This window comes from Lepisosteus platostomus, chromosome 9 (assembly GCF_059453375.1).
Source record: "Lepisosteus platostomus isolate fLepPlt1 chromosome 9, fLepPlt1.hap1, whole genome shotgun sequence".
Classification (NCBI taxonomy): Eukaryota; Metazoa; Chordata; class Actinopteri; order Semionotiformes; family Lepisosteidae; genus Lepisosteus; species Lepisosteus platostomus.
This window is the reverse complement of record NC_142619.1, coordinates 52,852,201-52,869,950: the sequence shown is the minus strand read 5'-3', so window position 1 is coordinate 52,869,950 and position 17,750 is coordinate 52,852,201. Positions and strand designations below refer to the sequence as shown.

General features: G+C 36.4%; 1 protein-coding gene across 1 annotated transcript; it reads right to left on the bottom strand.

Moving 5' to 3' along the window:
- Positions 1-3,666: 3,666 nt before the first annotated feature.
- On the bottom strand, positions 3,667-15,814 carry pax4 (paired box 4). Its single transcript, XM_088646607.1, has 10 exons — positions 15,758-15,814; positions 13,558-13,688; positions 10,539-10,754; positions 9,893-9,983; positions 9,545-9,685; positions 7,876-7,958; positions 7,509-7,581; positions 6,930-7,024; positions 5,435-5,549; positions 3,667-5,239 (listed from the first exon to the last, which is right to left on the bottom strand). The coding sequence occupies exons 1-10, from the start codon at positions 15,774-15,776 to the stop codon at positions 5,100-5,102; spliced, it is 1,104 nt and encodes a 367-aa protein (XP_088502733.1). The 5' UTR covers positions 15,777-15,814; the 3' UTR covers positions 3,667-5,099.
- Between the last annotated feature and the right edge of the window lie 1,936 nt (positions 15,815-17,750).

Genomic DNA, 17,750 nt, shown 5'->3' with positions numbered 1-17,750 from the left:
TTTGCTTTAGAAAAAAACAAATTCACTATTGTAAGAATGACTGGAACGGAAAGACTTAAGCTTTGTATGTCTAAGGGTTCGGTGTTAGCTATGGGAGCAGCAGTTAAGAGAATGGGTTTGTGGTGAGTGAGCCCCAAAAGGTTCCCACAAAGCTGGCAAAGAGAGGCCAAACAAAGGAAAGATGCTAGTCTTCTACATAGCTAAATGAGAGCCATTTTTACACTTGTTGCGCTATACGTTTTAATTGAAATATGAATATTTTAAAAGTATGAAAGCATACAGTACATGACCAAAGTGACTAGTGAAAATTAAATTTTTGTTTACAGATCAGTATCACAGATGAAACTATCAATTGTTTCTTTGTATATTTCTTTACAGTCCATGGTCAGATACCTACACTACATTTTATTATTTTACTGTTGGAGTTTGTAACAAAGTTGAATCGTCTCTAGTGCTGCCAGGCAGCTTTGCTACAGTATGTATACTACAGGAATAATGGGACCTGTAAATGATTTGGGGTTTTGGAGCAAGAACACCACATCTTGAAAAAATACATGTAATATTATAATATAATATTCTCTAAGTACTGTATGGATAGAGAAGGTTTTTAGATACCAGAGGAGCTAATGGGCGAAGTGTTTTACAGGGAATGAGAGTGCCAGTTTGTCTGTCTTTGAGAACCTTTGGAAAAGCCTTTTTTACATACTGCAAGTCACGGACATTTTTTAGTATTGTAAACTTCAGGACGCTTTCCTTCCCAGCATGCTCCCTGTAACAGCCCCTTCACTCGTCCCCTTTGGGGGCTGGACCACCTCATCTAAATGGACCCGCACTCTAGCCAAGTGGGTTAAAGCCAGACCAGATTAATGAACAGTTGCTAACAAATCCATCCAGCCATCTATTTTCCAGCCACTTTATCACTCACACCAGAGCCAATTAAGCCAGCAGTATATCTTTGGACTGTGGGAGGAAACCAGAGAACCCAGAAAAAAATCCACACAAACACTGAGGGGAACATAGAAAGTCCACACAGACAGCACCCCAGGTCCAGAATTGAACCCAGGGTCCCCACACTGCAAGGCAGCAATGTTAACCACTGTTCCGCCATGCTGCCCTTGTTGGCAAACCTTCCACCAGAAATTTAAAACCTGTTGTAGTTACAATTAAAATTGTCTAATTGCTCATTTTCAAATTGAAAGTAACATCTGGGGTTCAATTTAAAAAACAAATGTCAGCAAAGTGGGGACCTACAGTGAACTAGGTGAGCTCACCTAATTCCTGATGGCTAGCTACAGTACAAGTCATAACTCTGTTTAAAATACCAGTTAGTTCTTCTGAATTGAATTTCTGTGAATCAAGTTTAATGCTGTATCTCCTGAATAATTTTTTTATTATAAAAATGGATGTTTGCCCGTTATACCTTCCAGCATATAGGGCAGGAACATCCTGTTGCTGTTTCCATAATATTCGTTTTTTAAGGGACAGTATTTAGCCTTGTGTCCAACCTCCAACATGGAGGACCTGACACCCGACATGGGACACGAACCCACTCTCCTGAGATTATGTCTCACATGCTTTATCAACAGAGCTAGTCGGGGCTGTTATGAAAAAAAAAGCTATGATTAAAATTGAAAAGTTCTGATATTTGGGCATTGATTCAGAGTGATTTTGGACTTTCCTGTTACTTGTCAGTTTACTTAGGGGTTCTGTATTTTATGCAAAATTGTAAATAAGATAGGTCTTAATATATGCCAGTTTTTAAAATACCAGCCTTTCATTTTCTTGAAAAGTCAGATTCTGAAACTTAAAACAACAGTTTCAAGAAACAATTTCAAAATTTAAAAAACAGGCATATAATGCAAACTTGTGTGACATTAGTCATAAACATAATAAAAAATATTGTTACTGAATACTGAACTTATACAGTGCAGAAGATAATCTGTGCAGTCAGTACTTTGTTGGGTGTTAGGCTTTACTGCATATCACCTCCATAAATATAATCAAGGCATTACCACAATTGATGTCCATTTGTTTACTGTATATTGCACTGCTGCTGAATTAAGCTATGCATGGCATTTGCAAAAACTACACTAAATTGTCAGAAAAGCCATTTTCAATGTTTAAGCAGTCAATTGGGAGCTATATAGCTCTTTAACTGGTGAATTATTCATAACCTAGATGAAATAGGAGCAAAACACATAACAAAGATTTATGGATTGGATAATGTGCCCTGATTAAAAAATTATAAAGACATTAAACTGTAATCTTAATAGCATCGCACCGAACATAGACATATTTCTCATTAAAAAAATGAAATCCAGAAAGTACAAGGATCACATGTATTCACATCCCTGCAGATAGTACTTTGTAAATATTCCTCTGGCATGGATTACACTGTCAAGAAGTTTAGTGCAGCTTTTTATGACGTTCTGGTACTTTCGTGTGGGGATTTTTGACCATTCCTCCAGGCATAAATACTGTATTCTATGTCATTCAGGCCCTGTAGTTTCCACTGGTGAACTGTTTCTCAAGTTTGAACCATAACTGTTTAATTGGATTGAGGTCTGGAGATGCCAGTTGAGAACATTTCTTTCGTGTGCAGTTAATCACTTCTTTGTTGATCCAGATGTACAGTATGCTTTGGATGTCATGATGGAGTCTGTTTTCAGCCAAGCTTGACAGGGGGAATGAAGTGTTTGGCCAAAATGCCCTGGTACGTGTTGTTCATTCCCCTTTATCAGGGGCTCCATAGATGCAAAACATAACAGACCCCCTCACGATAATTTACAGGGGGCATAGGTTTTCTCAACACAAGCTTCACCTCTCTTACATCAAATGTAAAATGTACAAGCACTTTAAAAGAGTTAGAATGTTATTGTAACTCCTTCTCCATGTAGATCATATCCAGCTCCTCTAGGCTGACAGGCAGAGGTTGTGATCTGCTTTCTTCAGTTCATTTTTTAAACATTCTGTTGGAGACTGCAACTGCCAATCACAAGTTATATGCTCCCTTAACATTTTGGTTTTAGAATTTAATTTGTGTATCAGATCATTCAATGTCCATCTGGACAGCTCATTTTGCAGCCAAGCTTGAGCACCTTGACAGAAATCACCACTTATTTTGTTTTGACATATATTTCCTAGTGAACAGGCATGCCAGGACTGTAGGGAGCAAAACAGTCATAAATCCAAACAGATCCATCTCCATGACACTCAGAGGTGATGACACTCTTCTCAGAGTAGCACTATATAGTCTCTGGATCTAAAACCCATCAGACAATGTGCAACATGTCAGAATGAATGCATTAAGGTGTAGAAGAAAAAGGATTTGCTTTGTCTGTTGTAAATGCAATATTATAAAAGCTTTAACATTTGAGTATTAGAAATCATATGAACCCCCCTTATGCAACACAATGTATCACCTGGCATATATTGTATATGTAAAGGGTTTTGCTGCCCTCTACTGACAGGCATCTCAAATTAAAACTGGGGCAAATAGAGCTCATATTGAGCAATGAATCCCGGACACTGTATATACACATAAAATACAGCGGGATAATATCATGATGCTTTAATGATCTTGCTATACAAAGGACATCAACCCCAAAAAAGAAAACTGTGGCAAACCATTTAATGACATTTCTGGGACAGAATATGCTGTATTTGAAGAGTACAGACCCATGAACTCAATCAAGAAAGTTTGCTCAGGCTCAGCCTCATGGTTCGTAGCAAACCTGATGTTCACCACTCTGCCACATGTTATGTCTCTAAACAACAAATTATAAAAAAGCAAGCCTGCAAAGCTATGGTATACAAACATTATACTTATAATAACATATATAATGGAACATCTTCATAATGCTTTGCACTATTGATATGTTAAATCATTTTCAAAAGCTAAGTTTAAAATATTTAAAAATGAACAAAATGAAAGCTTGAATGAAAGCTTTTAGCCTGTTAGCTTTTTTTTTTTAGCTTTCACCAAGAAACACATATGGGTTATGATGTTTGTAATACGATAAATTGAAGAGTGTGTTCTAAGGCCCAGAATTTTCAGGAAATATTCATATTTGGCCAGGATACTAAATTAAAAGTACCCCACCCTTGTGCTGTGATATTCATAGATTAAAAAGAAGTATAAAAATACAAGGCAATGATGAAATTAGGAACAAAAGGGAACTCACTCAAACTTGTAAAAGAAAGAATATGAATCTGAAGATATTGCAATTAGGTTTGTAGTTCAGTAGAAGTGCTATCTGCTAAACAGTAATCTGCTGGGCTGTGTAAAATGAGTTCTATTATTCTGTAGGAAGGCTTCTGATTCCTCCACAGCCACTTGTATTGTGCTCTTCATTCTTCACAAATACAATAGTAGGGCATCTCTGCTTGCATATACAGATGCAGCATTTCAAAATGCACGGTACAAACCCGTACCGCACGCAATTATCCACAGGTCACTGCGTTGCACCGCAGTACGTGATTGGCTGGCCAAAAAGACCGACAGGGGCACTCGTGGTGCATTGGTCGTGAGTGAAAAGATTTAATCATTTAATCTCTTTACTGTGCATGTTTTAATCCATTTAGTATTGAATATTTACTGTATATGGAATTTTACAACTAAAGGGTGACAACTAAACTACAGATTAAGGATTGGTAACTAAAGATGACCAATTAAAAGATTGGTACCAACTAAAGATTGGTACATGGTTCCCCAGGTAGGTATGTAAGTATATTTTGTATATGCTGTAAAGGTGTAACGTAAGTTTAAACCCTCTGATCTGTGTTAAATAGAGCTATAGTGTTGCATTTTCTCCTTTTACCTTGACATAAGGTGAAGAACAGAAACAACTGTTATCAGCAGAGTTCTCACACAGTCTGAGCATACAGTGACTGAAAAGACCATACAAGACCAGGACCTTTAGGGCATATTGAGAAGTAGCGTAGTTAATGCATTCCTTTACACAGCACTTGGCATTAAAGGCACTTAGAATTTATTTGATAACACTTGATACAACTTTCTTTTGTGAACATGGTTATTGTTACCTGTGGTATGGATTGCTGATTTTATCTTTCATATTTTGCTGTAGGAGGTTTTGACGTTATGAATTAGGAAAAAGCAATGGTGCATATGGCCCAGGAAGGACTGGTACTGATCCTCTGTCTGCAGTGGAGTATGACAGCAGAGGCCACTGTGAGCCAGAAAATGATGAACCACTTCCTGCAGTGCTGTGCAACACACCTGAAATAAAGGCCACATAATCTGTAGAAAATACCTTTTACATTTTCTTCCATTCTTACCTGTGAGCAGTTATCCCACATGGTTTTGAGTGAATTTGTTTATTTCTATGATAATAGGAACATAATCATTATTTAATACATAAAAATAAAATTTCCAAATGATATGAGACCCGAACTAAAACAATTGCAGTCTTACCTTGATTAAAATTTTCAGCCATCAAAAGAGAACTGATATTTTCATAAGCATTTGCAGCACTATTTGGGTTGTACTCCTGAGCTCGATTTAGCATCGATGCATTTGTACTGGGGTCCTAATGTGAGAAAAAAAAAATCACAGTCTGTTAATTTTACATTTTAAATAGCAAATTTGACAGAAAAAAGAATTGTCCAGTGTGATGTACATCTGATAAAGTTTTTCACCAAAATGTAAAATCTCAATACTTCTAAAATTCACCAGTATATCTTTGTTACGAACAATACGGTAGTTAACAACAGGATACTTACTGGAAACACACACCACCTACTGGATATTTGAAGCAATGCAAATATTTCTTTGCATAAATCCATCCATTCATTATCTGAAAACTGCTGAACACTCTGAGTGTCAGAGCAAGTTTGAGTCTATCTCAGCCGGTCCATGCGATTATCAGAGCATGTCTGAGTAATTCATACCAGTAGAGGGCGCAAGAGGGTAATGAGAACACAAACCTCTGCCGCTCAAAGCAACTCAAAAGGACCCAGAGAAAGGTACATTTCAGAGTGGCTAACCCACACCAAAGAACTCAGTGCAAGCCTACATGAACACCTGAGCCCTGAGTCTTAAATCATAGCTGTGAGGTAACAGTGCTTGCCACCTTTCTGTGACACATACTGAAAATATGTATGAATCCTAGAAAACATAAAAGATAAATTATTGTGCAGTACTAGTATCATATTTTAAAATACTCAACTGGTATTTAATACATATGCAATATATCCTTGCTTGAACAGATTTCACTTTAATGGACTGCAGATATAATAGACAAATATTAATTGCAATTAACAATATCTTTATTTGAGTATCAAAATAATTTTGATTTTGCTAAGGAGCATGAATAACACTGCAGTACAGTAAAGTATTTAGAGTCTGCGCTTTATGAAATTGTGAATGTACACAGTACAAGTATATTGTTAAATACAGTATGTTATTTTCCATACTGTATTTATTTTATATAATACAATGTAATACACAACACTATATCATTTTTATATACAGCACATACATATACATACAGTATATATTCAGTAAGCAAATATACAGTATATACAATTTTCATATACCAGATAACCCTTTCTTCCTATAAATCCAGTAAAGTGAGGAAATAGTGTATTTTAATATTAATTTACTGAACTGTTGCTTTTATACAAAGCAAGTTACTTTATGCACCCATTAAGCATCCTGAGATACCATTCTACCCAAATAGAAAAGCAGCTCCACACTTGGGATTTAAACCTTCCACCTAACAGCCCAGAGTCCTCACAGCTGTGTGTCTTATGCAGGAAGGAAAGCAAAGTGTCAGTATTTCTAGACCCTCTGTAGATTGGTTTGAAATGTGACTACATGCTCTCCTACAAAATGACATGTGGAAAAGAACTATTTGTATTAGACTTAATGTAAAGGATATTTGCAATACCATTTTAGTATACAGCACCTGTAGAATATGTCTGTCAGTCTTAGTTGAATGCCATGCTGCAAACCCTTGTGCTGTTGTTCTTAAGAAGTTTGGATTTCCTGTGCATAGGCTATCTGTGGAAAAAGTAAAAGAAATATTTAGACAATTGCTTATGCTAAGAATTCTAAGAAAGATACATGTAGCTAAATTATATATTTTTTCAAAACTGTTGAAAATTGTATGTTTTAATAGACACTATTTCTTCATAAACTCAATTATTACATAATGAACATAATGTCAAAGACAGAAAGAGGCCATTGAGCTGATTTAACTCATTTGGATTCTGCATTAACATTGCTGAATGAACTAAATAGTTTTGGTCTTTACATTTTGGATTCAAACCAAATGTTTAATTCAAAATCATGTCTTGATGACCACAGCAGGGCCTTGCTTTTTCAATTGAAGCAAAGACCTAGGGTCATTTTAAATGAGATTGTGTTCCATCCCATGACATAGACAGCAACCAGAGCAACACTTTCTTACAGCTAACATCCATCAGAATCAAACTGAGTTTTATTTTTGTTCTGAAAAGCGCGTACACAGAACAACACAACTCACTCTCCGTACGATAGATTCCGCATTTCAACTTTTCCTCTCGCCTCCATTTTGCTCTTCTATTTGAAAACCAGACCTTTGGGAGGAAACTTAGATTAACATCAAGACAATTCAAAATCCGAGCACTTACGTATAGCACCTCTTAAACGCCTTTACAAGCCAGAAATATATTCTATCAAGTCTTATCTTACTATTGTCCAGCATGACTGTGGAATAAAAATAAATTGTGTGAACTGTGCCTTAGTGTAACAAAAAAAACTGTAAAGGATGCACTGGGAATATTAAGTTGGTTACAACAAAAAAGGAACTTTACATCACAGTAAAGTGCAAACTTTTACCTACAATAGCTTGCAAAATATAGATTCTTTACCCTTATTGTTCCTTCAGGAAGGTTGATTTCTGCAGCTAATTTCTCTCGAGTGAAGATATCTGGATACTGAGTCCTTATGAATTCTGTATCCAGAACAAAAACAACAAGAGGGAAGAGCAAACATTTTAAAAAGCTATATTTGTGGATTCTGATATTTGTTTAGTTGGGCACTCCACATCCTCACCTGCATATAGGAACAGACTGTAAAAGAACATACAAGGATATAAGATGATACAAATAAGAGGACGCCTAATTTTAGTACAATAGCTAAGAGAAAGTACAATTTCATCCCACTGTCTCTCAGAGTTTGGGACCAACCACTTGGCTAGGAAGCCTGTGCAAGACATCCTCAATTCCTTGTGTAAAGAAGCATTCATGAAGCTCTTCTCCATCCTAAATGAATTTTCTTTTAGTTTCCAGTTCTCTTTTAGTTTGAGGATCCTTTGTCCTTCTTTTGATTTTGAGTGTGAAATAGTTCCCTGGGTTCTCCCTATCTCTGCCCTTAAGGATTTTGTATACTTTAACCAATTTTTTATTTTCTTTCAATCTCTGTTGTTCTAGACTGAAAACATTTACCTCCCATAATGTATACAGGGAGTCTAATTTACTGTGCATCTGATACGTTTAGATTTAACATACAGTGCTTAAGCTTTACTTGTAAGAGACATAAAAGTGATCTATAGTTTCCTGTTTCAGAAGAAGAAGGATGATGCTGGAGCTGGTGGTGAGGTTGTACATTTGCATAATAAACTCATACAAACGTAATGATCCAACGTCGTGTTTCAAAACATCTTCCATTGTTAGGTTTTCAGCTTTCTATGGCTTTAGCTTCATAATTTGAACTGAACACAGTATCTAGTTGCTACCAATATCTCCTGACCATAACAATCACATTCTATTGACAAGAACTTTACTTTAGATTAGTCATTTACTCAAAATCCCCAAACTTTATTCTATGTTGCATGGTTTCTTATGGACATTTCCAATCCCAAGACTCATCAGGTTTTCTTGACGTATAACATACCCTATTGGTAAAGACAGCAGGCACACCCCACAACACAGAGCATTTCAAATCAGGTGATTTCTCCACAAGTACCACGACTCATCAGATTGTCATATGTCTATCTTGAGAGTCCTTACAAGGATTTTTCATTCTTTTTTCTCTTTGTTCAGGAAGGTTAATCCCAGGATCATATTTCCTCCCAGGCAAGTACATGATGAGGATGATAATGAATCTCAGTTTTCAGGTAGAATGACAGAGAGGAGTTTTCTTGGCATTCTGTGTGATATTCAGAAATTGCTCTGAAGAACAAAGTAGAGTACAAGTGCTGTCAACTCTACTGTTATCTCTAGGTGCTATTTTTCCTGTTTTCAAGAAGGATGGCTACTTTTAGCTGACTTTCTCTTTATTTCTAAGGTACAAATAGCCAAGTAATCATGAAGTAGGCAAGAGGAATCCATTTGAAAGGGTTTGAAGTCCTTTTAGTTTTTACTTTCTGCTTTAAGACTAAATAGTTTAATTGAACTATGTGTACAGTAATTAGCAAAATCACCTGTTTTCTTAGATGTTAATGTGTTTCCTGTTGGGAAAGTACTTCTAAAACCCACAGGAGCCCAGCACTCGCAGTAATCAAGAGCTGGGATTGCCCACACCTGCCATGCAGCGTACCTTGCTCTAAAGCCACCGATTGCTCTTGAGTGAAAACTGTCCTGTTCCGGTGCTGGCTGCTTTTGACCAAGATCTTCTGCAAATCACACTCATTTCCCCTTACAGCATTCATTCCATCTGTTGCTTTCTTTTTGATTGTTTCTATAATACAAAAATAAAGAAAGATATTTAAAAAGATCTTCAATTGCACTAGGGCACTAAAGCACTTAGAAGAACTACAGAAAAACAAGTAATGGAACTATGAATATATACTTGGGTGGCATTAAAATATCTACAATATTACAAAGTACATTACACTTTGATACATCATCTAATAGTTTCCTTTATTTAGACACATTAAATTCTGACCTGAGCTCCATTGGTATGGCACAGATTCCTCAAACTGCAGATGACCTGGGTCCAGCTGTATATTCCTTAAAATCCGATTTACAGAGGAAACCTAGGTTTGAAAGAAAAGAATGCCATTGGCGTTGTTTACTCAAAAGAAGAGTTTTGTGTTTTCTGCAAAATAAATGTTCCACACACAAGGAACTCTCTCATTTACAAGCAGCCTTAAGGCATATCTTTCTGTATTATTGACTAGTATTTTTCAATAATGTAAAACGTGCTTTGAGCACACATTATAGGTATTTTGTCATTTCAAAAGTTAATATCATTATTAAACACTCTTTTAACTTTTCTTTAGATAGATAGATTGACCAGTCATTTGTTTCTGGACAAATATGGACAAAAGTCTCAACTTTTAAACAGCTGAAGAAGTATTTTTGTCCAATACAGTATGTCATCATTTAAATTTTGTGTACAACTTAAGACTTCCATTTTCAGCCATTTATTCATGGACTGTAGTTCAACCTACACTAAAACCTACATAGAAAGAAAATTATATATTCCCTTTTCTTTTCTCTTGTTAAAATGCTGCAACACTCAGCATTACTTTTTTTTTTAATTGTTAAAAAGTTAGGATATGTGTTATGTAATTTTGTAATTCACCTACACTTGGGATTTTGTCTGGTTTACAGACCCTTGCTGCCAAAAGCTTCCCCTGAATTTCCCAGGCAAAAAGCGATGGGTTTTCCCATTTATACTGGATGATTTTACCAATCACTTCAGGTGTAAGGAGACGAGGCTTGCTCCCTCCGATTGTTTTTGGGCACAAAAGACCAGTCTGCTGGTATCTGTACAATATCTTACTGACGCAGCCATTTGATACCTGGAAAAATTAAACATTCCACTACGTTAAAATTTCAATATAATATGAAGCAGCATTTATACTATATATAGTATACATATATATCCCATACTGTATATGGGAACACAATGTGGGTGCATGGAACAAGCTACCCAGCCATGATGTTGAAGTCAATACCCTGATTTCTTTCAAGTAATGGCTAAATGAGACTCTTGTGTCAATGAGCTACTAACTACCAAACAGGCTTGATGCACTGAATGGCTTCCTCCCACTTGTAAAACTTCTTAGCTTCTTAGGTGTATCACTCCATGTGGGATACAAAGCATAACATTTCACATCGCAGCCACATGAAAACAATTAGAGCTGATGGGAAATCACCGGCAGGCAAATACCAGATCTCATTTGAATGCCAGGTTTTGTTTTTTACACTTTGTTTTTTACAACGAGCAATCACAACATTCAGAGTGAGGGGACAGCAGTGTAATGTGTTCCACTGGCTGGATGCTTCTCTTCCTATATGTGTCATTACTGCTTGATGGGATTTGTGTCAATGTGCACGCTGAAAAAGCACAAGTGCAGGTCAACGCCATGCTGTGAAGCAGAAATAAAAACACAGCATTCAGTTGTTGAGGCTTCTCTATGAAAAGGGAGTTTTTCAAATGCTGCTTCAAAAGGAGTGAATTGTCATTTGTGTTATTCCATGTTCAAGAAATATAATTGTTTACACATCTTGGATTTGTATCCTGGCATGCTGCCTATTATTGTACAGGAATGACTGGTTTTCTTTCCTTTATTAGCACATTAATTATTCACCTGACTAAGCATGTACTGAACTATCCACTTCTTTTTTTCAATGATCTGTTTTTTATGTCAGTCACAGCATATATGGCTGTGATGTTTTAAATTTGTCGGTTTAGAATTATTTTCTTATGGAAAACATTTTTGTGTAACAAAAAAACCCTGGAAGGTTTCCAAAATACAAAGTAAAAACATCTCACACTTTGTGAAAACACTTTCTTTTTTGCTCTCTAGTTTTCCTGGAAATAATGTACAGTAGACATACAGCTCTGTTAAAAAGTTTGGAAACACTGTATTTTGAGAGACGAGGGGAGAGAAAAATATTGATCATTCTTCTTTACAGTAATCTGCTAATACGTTTGGTGTCCTCTCATGATGTGCTGCACAGACACATGCACATTGTACACGTGGCTGTCCACTAGATATTTATTTTCTGAGAAAGATTGTATAGAGTGTGTTTTTCTGTCTCACAGGAAGCTTTGTCAGAGAGGTCTTAAATACATTTTTAAGTTTTCTCTGGATTTTCTCCAGATGCTCCAGTTTCCTCCGACAATGCACATATACTGGTAGGTTAATTGGCTTGTGGGAGAATTGGTGTGAGTGTGTGTCTGTGTCTCTGTCTGTGTGTGCCACTGGCATCCTGTCCAGGGTGTATCCTGTCCTGAACTGGATGAAGCGATTAGAAAATGGATCGATGGACAATAAATTGTCAAATGAATGGGATGATGCCGTATTAGAAATTCAGGGATCAGAGTGAACAAGAGACACTGATAACATCTGTTAATCAGAACCAGGAAGCAACCATTCTTCAGGGAATATAATCCATACATCATACGAGAGAAGCTGAAACTGATTGTTTCAGGAAACAGACATACATTTCCAGATGTACTGCTATCCTTATAAATGGAGAACACGCTGAGCCATCATATGAGTATCTCCCAGAGATTATAGTGAAGAAGAATGGTAACTAATCACCCTCACCCCCATTTTCTTGTACATGGCCTTTATAGCTTTTAAATGGTACTACATATACACATACAGAGGCTCAACAAAGAAAAATAGCCATTCCGATCACAAGATATAAACATGACAGAACATGTGCATTTATTATGAATATGACAGATAGAAACACAGCAGAACATGTGCAATTATTCTTTGAACTGGAGATCAAATAACCCCTTTGACCAAGGGGTTCATAGTGACTGAGTTGAAATGGGACTAGCAAACGGATAAGGAGTTTTTGATAGAAATGTTAAAAAGCGCACTGAGCAGGTCATGATCAAAGTGATCTTTTTAGAACAATATAAAAGCACAACTGCTTTGGTGTATCCTAAATGGCCACATTTAACAGATTGAATACTGTCTCGTAAAAATACAAGTCCATCTGACTCTGATAATCGGTTGCACATACAGCAGAATACCTGTGAGTGTCTATGGATAAAAAACAGAAAAAATAAAAAAGTAGAGCAAAAGGGTGCAAAGAAAGCACAGTGTGAGTTTGAGCCTCAATAGGCAACACAGGCATGGTTCTGTTTATGTGTGCAACAGCATCCAAAACATGTACTTTGAATCACCTTAATGCTGAAAAAACAATTCTGACATGGAGTGGAGAGCTGTCAATTAACAATGACGTCTCCCTTGCATATCAAGTGTTCAAAATGAACAGCCTTTCTTTCTATGCCGATTTTTCTCTCTTTCTGAAGAAGATGGCACCCTACCTCAATCAGAAGCACACATGGGCTACGCTTAACCATTTTCTTCAAAGCATCTAAGTAAACAGACTTCTTTTGGAGGCTACAGTGACTCTACCCAAACTGGTCTGGGATCCCTTAAGCAGGGTTTGTTGAGTTTTTTCACACAATACCCCAGTACAGTATTGCCTTGCATACAGTAAGACTACTTACACAATGCTACACATGCTTGTTACTTCGCACTTATTACCTTTTCAGAATCACAGGAGATAGACTATATATATAATGCAATATATAAAGTCATGTTTAACATAAAAACCAGTTATTTTAAGTACCTGTAAAATCCTGGAAATTTCACACGGTCTCATTCCACCCGATGCCAGTTCAATTATTCTTTTTCTTGTGCACGTGGGAAGGGGTCGTCCATTTACAAACACCCCCCCAAGTTGATTTACACAAACAATTCCTTAAAACAAAATATATATATATAACAATTAAGCAATGTCATGTACAAAACTGAGAAAAAAATTACATTTGGCATCCCACATGGCAGCTTCGGTTTCAAAATCAGGTAATGATGATGTGTATGCAAATCAAAGATTAAAATGCCATGTCATGTCATTTACCAAACCCCTTTATACCATACGGTGTCACAGAGTCTCCCCGGCAACAACGAGCGCAAGGCAGAGTACACCCTGGACGGGACACCAGTCCATCGCAGGGCAAGTGCAAGCCAATCATATATGGGGACAATTTGGAGGCCATGGTAAAGGCTAAGGGGAAATTTGGCCTGGACACTCCCTACTCTTATTGAGAAATGCCCAAGATCTCAAATGGCCAATGAGAGTCAGGACCTCGGTTTAACGTCTCATCCGAAAGACAGCGCCCAGTATAGTGTCCCCGCCACTTTACTGGGGCATTAGGACCCACACAGATCACAGGGTGGGCGACCCCCGCTGGTCCCACTAACACCACTTCCAGCAGCGACCATAGCTTCCCAGGAGGTCTCCCTTCCAGGTACTGACCAGGCTCAACCCTACTTAGCTGCAGGGTGATATAGCTGCTGGCCAAAGTTAAAATATTATGTCAATATTCATTGTTTTAGAAGAAAGGAGGCATTGTAATAATTATAATCACTGGTATTTCTATAGTATTTTTATCTCAAGGATCCTAAAACACTTTGCATATAGAAGGAGCCCCACTTTATACTCCATTGAATTGGCTGATGCATATTAGTCAGATAAAGTGTACTCATATTCGGAAAATAAATCGTGCCAAATGGCATTATTTATGTACCTGTATAAAAAGTTATTATATCACTTTAAGAAACAGAAATGAACAACTCAGTAAAATGTCCTTTGCTTTGTGTTCTGAGAAAGTTTGGGAATGTTTTTATAAATTGAGCATTATTTTTTAATGATCCTTAGCTCTTTTTTCATTATATTTCTTCCCCAGTGCTTAAGTGCTGGTGCGTACAACAGCACAGAGAGAATCCAGACAAACATTACAACATCCACAAGCCTGGCCTTTTGTTCCATCCTGCACTCATGCATAAAGAGGATATTTATTTCTAGGGTGTTATGGGAATAACAGGCATTTACAGAATGGTTTGGCTATTTTAATATGGAATGGATGTGTGCACTATTAAACATTTAGTGCTACTTTACCTATTTTCCTGTTGCTCTCTGTCTTTTCTAGTCCTTCTGTGGTAGAACCAGCTACTGTACCTGTAGTGTACCATAGTGTACCAGGATGACCCCATCTCAACTCACGTTTTCACACTGCTCCTGGGATTCCTATGCCCTATCCACCCTGTTATCATCAGCACTGCCTTGCTTAATCAATATCTAAAACACAGGCACCTTCATGTTTTCACCATGGGAGTTTTAAGCCATGGATAAGGTTAGTGTTTCTCTTTTCACTTTATCATTTCAATTTGCTGTTTATCGGTTTTAGTACTTGTTGTCTGCCTTGCATGGTACTGTACTGTATGTCGTATTTCATGTTGTAGCTTCAGAAGATTACTATTTTAACATTACAAGGTTTACAATGAAGGCTAGAGCCTAGGAAGGTAGATCTAATTTCTTGTAAATTGAGCATCAAGTTTCATTGAAAGAAGTCTTCAGTATCTATTTGATTTCTATTATAATACATCATACATTATAGTTCAGGACTTCCCAAATCCAATTAATCAGGTTGATATTCCAGATGGCTTGCTAGGCCTCTTTTGATGATTGTCAACTTAAGACCTGTAGAAGAAGGTTAATGTATTATAGTTAAGTCTTGATGGATTAAATCCATTTAACTTCTCTTGAGGAGTAACTTTGTTTATACCTTAAAACTTATGTGGAAAAGCTACTTGATTTCTCTTTTATAAAAACAAACCAATCAGAACAAAAATGTTATATTTGGTCATTTGAATTACTTATTTATAATAACTAATGTATAACTGCACCCACTCCACACATAAATACAATGAGAACGGATGGAATAAAATGTCACAATTGTAAGTTTCAGTAAATGAATCTGACTAACCCTCATTTGCCATTTGCATCCTGTATTACAGCATCTTCCTTCTGAAATTCTTCATGGATCCTTTATTCAAAATAATTTTTAAAAAATAATTACAGGTACACAAAAGCAGGTGTTTAAAGCAACTCATTTAAGCAGATTTTTAAGTATTGATCTGGAAAGTTGAAATTGTTGATTGTTCGATTAAAGTCTACTTTCTTATCGTAGAATCTAGGAGAGATACGGTACTTTTCTCCTCCTAAATAGCAATAACAATACTGGAAAACCAGTATAGGAAGTTTACAAATACACAAAGATTTAGTGCCTGGTTAAAAACATTCTGTCTTCAAAAAAAATAATTCAGTTTTTTTTTCTCCTACGGAGAAAGCCTTTTCTCCGATTTAATTAGTTGCGTCTGAAAAGACTATTTTATGACAACACAAGAATGACATCTTAAAGCTGTAAAAACAAGACAAAGATTAGGTGTAGGCAATACGTTATAAACTGATTTTGCCGGTCACTTACCTGAGAAATAATCAATTGAGCGTTTTAGTACTGCTGAGTTTCAGGGTAGGGTAAGAGTAAAGTATGTTGCGAATATCGATTGAACTCCTGCGCAGATTTATCACTCTGCATTCGCTTTGCAGCATAGACTGACTTCAGACATGATAGCACTGATATATACAGACCTATCCGGATTACGTCATGATCAATGATGGGGAATTTGAATATTGCAGCCCATTGTAAAAAAGAATTATGTGACCAATTCCCTCCCCTTCTACAGTAGCTAACATCCACGCAAACTATATGCATTCCACACGCAACAAACGCGTGATATCTCTTTGAAAGTTACCCTTATTCATTTGTAATTTGGGTACCTAATGTTAAAACCATACATACTCACGTTTTAGAAACAGAACGGAATGAACGTAACATTGATGTCATTGATGTTTTATCATTAAGATCCATTAGTTAATATTAGCCTTCACACCGTAAATTAACCACCATAATATAATGTTAAGATACCCCACTTATTAAGATAAACATAAATAAGCTTAATTTCAACCTCAGAGAGAAATAACCGAATAAAATAATATTGATGCTTTAATATTATTATTTCAGTACTTAAAACAGTAGTGACTACCATCATAGAATGGAAATACGAAAATATATTTTCCATACCTCTTGACGTCTCTTTAAAATGTCGGTTTAAGTATTAATCCTTTCTCAAATATCCAGATATTTGAATGCCCACGTTTGACTAATATCAAACCTTTGTGTCGTGTTGTGTAAAATTGAATGTGCTATGTAGTTTCATGCAGATACAGAAACGCAAATAGAAATAATACGCACACTTTCCCATGCTTCATTGGCTCTAATTTTGATCACAAATATAATCACACCCATCGAGGTATTTAGTGGGTACAATACAAAACCATTTTGTTTTACTGATATGTAAACTATATAAACTAGATGAGCTTATTGCTTATGTGAAGCCAAATCCCAAAGCAAGGAAATTGATATTGAAGGATCTTGAAGCTGGCTTTTGAATGGAAAGCAGATTTCAGCACCAAAACTAACTGGACAGCATCCGTGCTATACCGGTTACAAAAACACAATGAAAAACAATAACTCCTGTATGAGAGGAAATTTGATTTAGATGTTACCTACTGGTTTCTTCATCTTATACTATCCCGTTTATAAATTATGTTTTACCTAAATGTGTTGAACCTACTGCACACAGAAAGGCCTTCTCCAGTCACGTGACTTGAGCATCCTCACTTTTAACATAAGTGTAACCCGTAAGCCTGAGTACTGTTTTTTAAAACAAACATAAAAACTGTTTCAAACCCGCCTGCCATATGGTAAAGTGCATTTGATAAATCATAAATCCATCCTATATACTGTTTTATTATATTTTTTTCAGTCATGAACAAATAGAGTTAGATATGGTAAATGTGGATGACCAATTGAGGTTTGTATTTATAAAATACGGAGCAGAAGAACTTTCACAGAT

Excerpts from the sequence above, each read along its gene's own strand:
- pax4 (XM_088646607.1), bottom strand. Across the intron at positions 7,582-7,875 it reads TTCCTGAAGGAACAATAAGG|GTCTGGTTTTCAAATAGAAG; the intron begins GTAAAGAATCTA and ends TTCCTCCCAAAG. Across the intron at positions 7,025-7,508 it reads CGGAATCTATCGTACGGAGA|ATAGCCTATGCACAGGAAAT; the intron begins GTGAGTTGTGTT and ends CTTTTTCCACAG.